This window comes from Trachymyrmex cornetzi, unplaced genomic scaffold (genome assembly GCF_001594075.2).
Source record: "Trachymyrmex cornetzi isolate Tcor2-1 unplaced genomic scaffold, Tcor1.1 scaffold225, whole genome shotgun sequence".
Lineage (NCBI taxonomy): Eukaryota > Metazoa > Arthropoda > Insecta > Hymenoptera > Formicidae > Trachymyrmex > Trachymyrmex cornetzi.
Window position 1 is genome coordinate 953,084 of NW_017296901.1, and position 6,784 is coordinate 959,867.

General features: G+C 33.2%; 1 protein-coding gene across 1 annotated transcript in view; it reads right to left on the minus strand.

Annotated features, from left to right (window-relative positions):
• The window catches only part of LOC108760487 (fatty acid synthase), a 10,893-nt gene extending 8,882 nt beyond the window's left edge, over window positions 1-2,011 (minus strand). The window contains exons 1-2 of the mRNA XM_018506478.1: window positions 1,843-2,011; window positions 872-1,122 (exon numbers count right to left, since the gene is read on the minus strand). Coding sequence (XP_018361980.1) covers window positions 872-1,122; window positions 1,843-2,011 — 420 coding nt within the window. The remainder of the gene's footprint in view (window positions 1-871; window positions 1,123-1,842) is intronic.
• Between the last annotated feature and the right edge of the window lie 4,773 nt (window positions 2,012-6,784).

The following is a 6,784-nucleotide window of genomic DNA, read 5'->3' on the forward strand; positions in this document are numbered from 1 at the left end:
ACGAAAAGCTGGTTTTCGCCTGACAGCTAAGGGATTAAATTTGTATCATCATTATGAAACGTTCATATTAATAATAAATGTTATAAACTGATCACTGAGTTATGAAATATATGTACGCTAAATCTAACTGCGTTTGCTCTCAATCGCCTACATCTCACATATTTATTTATTAACGGTTACAATTTTCGCACAGAAATAATGAATTCAACAATCTCTTCCTATTTGTACATCGAATAAATCACTAACAGTATTAAAGGCCAGTATTATTTCTAAAATTAAACGAAATATAAAATTTTTGTTTTCTATAATTCGCTTGGTATCGAACATAATCAATTTGTACCGTACAAAGTACCGAGTAGACGCGCGCGACGTCGCGCAATGTGTGTCTACTGATTTTTTTTTAAACTAACAGTTCATTGAGACTCCATCCTATAAAATTAAACTCCATTCTATAAAAGGTATATTTTGTATACAATTTAATAAAGAATTTGATCATATTTTTTTCAAATTTTCATAAAGTAGTTTTTTTATGAAGAAATTCAATTGACATTTACATTTAATAATAATAAAAATTATTAACGGTTTAAAAAACTCAGATGATATTATAAAAGCGCTTAATTTTCCTTTTAAACCGTTTTTGGTTCGTCTTTCTACGATGATTCAAATCAGAGATATTTAACTTCAAAGTAGAACGGTGCTCACTTTTGTAAAAACTTCCATGTAAAAAAACTTTAATGAAAAAATTTTTTAGAGACGCATGTGCTCACACGTTATTTAAAATAATGTATATATTACATAACAAAAGTTTCAAACAGTTAAAGAAACCTATTTTATCCAATTTTCTCAGAGATTGCTCAATAATTTCCTTTACCTGATAATCTTCATATAGGAATTTCTCTTGTGCATCAATAGTAGATAACCCTATGATCACAGCAGTATCTTTTCCTCGTAATTGTTTTGGATTAATTCCTGCATCGATAATTGCTTCATAAGAATGTTCCAGTAACATTCTTGTTTCGGGTGCGAGTGTGTGTGCTTGCTCAAAAGATAAACCAAAAAAATCCGCGTCAAATTTTTTTATGTTATTAACACTACCTATACGGGATGGAAGTTCCGCATGCTCTAAAAATATATGTATTTACATGAGGATTTTATGTTCCTTATTTATCTTCTTATATAAAATTTTAATTGAAAAATTAAGGTATATATTGTTGATATATTGGGTATGGGAATAAGTTTCCGCCCTTTTTGAAAAGAAAAAGATGTGTTTATTTAAACAAATCTATATAAGTGAGTTTATTCAAAGTATGCTCCTTCGGAAGCGACAACTTTCTCCCACTTTTCCGGTAATAAACGGATTCCTCGAATGAAAAAATCTGGTTTTTTTGAAGCGATCCATTCATCAAGCCATTTTTTTGATATCTTCATAAGAATTGAATCATTCTCCAGAAAGGGCCGACTGCATGGATCGGAACAAATGGAAATCTGAAGGAGCAATGTCCGGTGAATACGGCGGGTGGGGCAGAATTTCCCACTTTACTCCTTCCATTTCTTGACCGGTTTTGCAACGTGTGACATAGCGTTGTCACGTAGCAGAATCAGCTTATCGTGCCTATTGTCCCATTCCTATTGTTTTTGTTTCAAAGCTTAGTTCAAACAAATCGCTTCGAACGAATATCAACTACTGGGCTCAAAAGCTTGAACACACGCCTTTCAAATACACGTATTGCCGTTTTATCAAACACACAAGCAATGCTACTAACGACATCTCTCTAATGGCCGAAAACTTATTCCCATACCTAATAAAAGTATAATGTATAACAATAAATATGATTTAATTACCTATTTCCCATCGGTTATGATCTTTTACAAGATTAATTTTATTGAATAAATTTTCTCGTAATTGATTCATATTATCCGAATTAGGAAATCTACCAGCAATACCGGAAATAACGATTTCCTCACCGGAAACAATATCGTTCCATGATCTACATGTTTCATTATCACCCATGATTTTTATATACTCGGACAATTTAGAAAAGTGCTATATGAGTTTTATGTACTTTTTTTATCAATTCTGTCGATTATTAAATAGTTTTGATATTTACAATATTACTATAGTATCGTTTCAATTGCAAATAAAAAATAACTGCGCTTTTTATTGAAAATTCTCTCTTTATATAAATGTCATCATCTTTAAAGATATGTTAAGGTTAAATATTAAAATTAAACGATTGTGAAACTTTACATTATTCATATATGAAAATAACTGAATTTAAGATTTCGAAACACATAAAGCATTCCATTTGCATATCTACATTTTTATTAAATTCTGTCTCAGTCTTTTTTATTCTTTTCTCCCTCTTTAACTCTATCTCTTTTTCTTTCTCTTAAATGAGAATGTTTTAAATTACAAAATTATCAGACAGTTAAGTAAAAGATTTAAAATATATACGACATTGAATGTTCGTGACTGACCAGAAAACAATTATTTAACAGTATAGAATTACATTATGGCCATATTTTAATATGATAATTACTTTTGATCTTTTTAGACAATATGTTAATAATATACAATATACAGGGTGGACCATCTGAAGTGATCCAGTCAAATATCTCGAAAACTAGTAGGGATAGAGAAAAATGTTTCGTATGAAAAGTTTAGGGTTACACGGGGGAAGTATGGTACTGACCTTGAAAAATCCTTGGAAGGTCATTTTGAAGGTCATTCAGGGGTCACGATGGTTTTTTTAAATGGAACCCCTAGTTTTTCACCATGGGATGAGAAAGCTGGTTTCAAGCCCTTTACGAAACACTGGTTGTGGTCCACAATCCGCCCACTGGGGTCCGAGTTATGGACCATCAAAGTCATTGATGAACTACTCTTAGCGCTACCCAGGAACAACGACGTGGACGTGGTAGTTCTCTGTTCCCTTCGAGGTGCTTGATTTTTGTGAGTCCCCTTGCCTCTCACATGTGGGGTGCTTGATTTTTGCGACTCTTCAACAGTTTTCGAGAGTCGATACTCATTCATAACTCTGATTGAATCAAATGGAATAATCCAAGAGATTTCCAATAGTAAATCTTAGATAAAACAATAACTTTCTAAAAATAGGAATTTTTTGAAAGATATCTCCTCTGTACGAATACTTGCACTCACAGTAAAAACGTAAAAAGTATTCTGTACTTGTGCTACTATTTATGTGACAAAATCGGTTCTTGTTAAAAGTTTTGTTAACATTTCAAATTAAGAGTGTTAAAATAATATAATTTATAAGTAACAAATAATATAAGATTTAAAAATAATGTAGTTTATTTAATTTTTTAACGTAAATTCTAAGGTAAACAAATGAAAGATGAATATACGTGTTTTTTTAATGTAACATAGGCTGCGTTCAGTAGAGAAAAGTAGCTTCGCGACTGTTGTGAAATTCTTCAATATGATTGGTTTATACGTTTAAATCCATAAAGAATAAAAAACAAGAATTAATCGTGTATTGAAGAATTTTACAACAGTTGCAAAGCTGCTTTCTCTGCTGAACGCAGCCACATTATAGATATAAATTTTATTGAAAAAAAAATGCTTCCACAGTTTGTTTCCGGATTGTGTCAAAGTGATAGTTTTGTGTTAATAAATTTTACGTAATGTTTGTCTTACATTCTATTTACCTAGCGTTCAATTAACACAAAAATTTAAGCGGACTGTTCGTGACATGTAAAGTGTATTAAATTTAATACAAATTGTCCAATTGTGTATGTGTTGCATATTAAACGTAGTTTGCATAACATCGTTGCGAAATAATTCTACATCCTAGGAAATAATTAATCCAGAGCGATATGCGAACAATAATTACTCAAATTACATTCCATGGTAAAGGAGCCCGTGCGTCTTGCAGGCTAGCTTACATACGTACCTATACCTACAGAGTACACATACGTTAGATCGTAATATTACAGCTGGGCCTGTACACACTAAGCTACTAGTTAAGAGTGATGCCGGGTAAAGGGGTGTCGAGGAAGGTTGCCTTTGTTTGGCTGAAGTACGCGCGTTTCACCAGCTCGAAGTGGCAGCAACGCCGGAATGGAAAGAGATAGAGAGACAGAGAGACAAGCGGAAAGGGTGGCTATCTCACGTGTGCGCCTGTAACCAGCCCAAGCACTTTTGAAAACATCTCTCGACTAGCGAAAGAGAAGGATGAAGCGAAGGGCTGAAGGATATGTATATAGACATGCGTGTGTGTGTATGTGTATTACGCATGTGTTGTGTATGAGCGTAATAAGAATACCGCTACGCGACGACAGACAGTCGGTGGCATGATGTGTAGCTCTAACGTTTTATTTATCAACGCTGATGACTTTGCCGTCCGCGTTTTCGCCGAGGGTCGCAATTCTTCTTTTCTCGGAGTAGAAGCTAAAAGAAGCTTCGTAACTTTCCTCCGCTGCACGCTCGTCGACACAATCGAGACCGTATCTGCATTCACGTTCCTGCATGGCATTCTCCGTTTACCTCGCTACATCCGAGGCTACATCGATACTACTCATTAGCGATTCCTTGAATATCTGGCCTGCAAAATATTGAATCATGTTCTTTCTTATATTAATACGTCACGGTTATGTCGTGTTCGCCTTCTTTTGTGAAATATTGACTTTGACCGTAAAGGTGGTCTAGAGAGAGAGAGAGAGAGAGAGAGAGAGAGAGAGAGAGAGAGAGAGAGAGAGAGAGAGAGATAAATTACACGTGTAGCGATGGAAAAAGTTGGACAATAAGCGACCCTATCGAAATAATGAGAAATTCTATACAATGCGTCATTTCTATTTCATCCCATACTTCTATCCTGATATAAATTACGTAAACGCAGTCATGACATTATTATTAATAATACATAAAATATTTTAAAAAGTGTAATTAAGATTTTTATTCATATACTACTACTATTTCAGATTGTGACGTCAAAAGCAAGAAATTGTACTTGCAAAATATATTAATATAAATATATTTTTCAAGTTAATATCGAAGTATAATTCAATAAAACAGTACTTACAATCGATAAAAACCTATTTGTAAAATATATCATTCTTTTATTTTGATAATTATTAAGTAATCATATATTTAGAAATTAATTATACGTAACCAAAACCGAAATGAGCTATATTCATAGTTATATAACCAATTATTAAATTAATAATACCGCTCCTTTACTTTAAAAGTAACACAATTTAAAAAATGAAATCTTTTAAGAAAAGAGAAAATACTATTTGACAACTTGACAGAAAATTATTGACTAATTAAATAATATTGGTAAAAATAATATATTTTTAATCTAACCAAATGTCATTTTTTAACAACCCTAAAAACCATTCTTTTTGAGTTGTAACAATTTTAATGATTTTTTATAAAGATAAATTAGTTTATTTTTTGTAATTGATAGGGTAATATTTATTTAATTCATTCATAGTAGCAACCCGAAAATCAAATTTTTTAAAATTATGTTACTTTTAATGTAACAAGCGATATAGAAGTAAATATGATTTAATTTATTTCAAAAACAAGGAAAAATAATTTTTGGTATATTTTATAAAGTTATTCTATCGACTGCAAATGTTATTTTATTGACAATATTTCTATTCAAATACAATTTGCAAGAATCTGTATTATAATTTTCTCGCTTCTAATCATAATTTGAAATAATAATGGTGAGTAAAATAAGACCCTTAAAAGTTTGAAACACAATTTCGAAATCTAGTCTGAACATTGGCAGAAATCAAAGTGCAACGCTGCAATATTATTATTATTATTATTATTATCGTTCTATAAACTTGTCTAGTTACCTGATGGATAGTAAACGTGTTCTTGTATCGGCGTTCTTCGGGGATCCCGTTCCGGCTGGTTCCGGCTGGTTCCAGCAGCACCACATGGGAGTTGCAATCATTCGCTGACATTTCCCACTTTCCCAGTGTACCCATCTATCCACCTAGCTACCGCGGCACCGGCTGAAAAATATCGTCAAGACGGCGTTGAAATATTACAGCGTGTCACACCGCAAGAATTGCCGCGCCGTCGACGGTAATCTACCGCTGTCTTCGTGCGCGAACGACGATTCGTATTGCTCGCAGGAAGGAAACACTAGCACCGGGCGGTGACATTAAACTCTAGGGCAGGTGGAATTCCGTTTCGGAATATAGCGGCCATTATCGATGAATATCTGAGCACTGCATTAAATCAATCACGCTGGATATGATGTATGTTCGTTTCCAGTCGCGTACATAACGATAGAATCTTTCTTATCCTTATCGACTAATTTCTGCTTATTGCATTTCTTTTGTGCGCTACAAGTCACTTTGGAGACGATTTCTTATTGAATATTGATTTAAAAATTCTCAATTGTTACAATTTCGTCTTGGTATATCGTGGCGATCAAGATTTAATTTCTGTCATACAGCAACTTATATAATACAGACATCATTCCAACAATATTAGAGTAATATTATAATACTTTAGAAATATTATAATAACATTTTGTAACGTTGCAGCATTGTTGCTGCAAGCTTCTATGCTATATGGGAAAACGAGCGTGAAATTGCGCGTATTACTCAAATAATGATTGCTTGATTAAATCTTCAGCGTGTGGAAACGACGCTTAATGTTACTATCATTTGCCGCACAGTTGTGATTCTTGGCAATGAGCCAATGGACGCACATGGGACATTACACTCGCGTTGTCGTAGATTTATCACTCTAACTGACGTTGTATCTCAACAAGAGAGTCTCGGCATTAAATCAAAT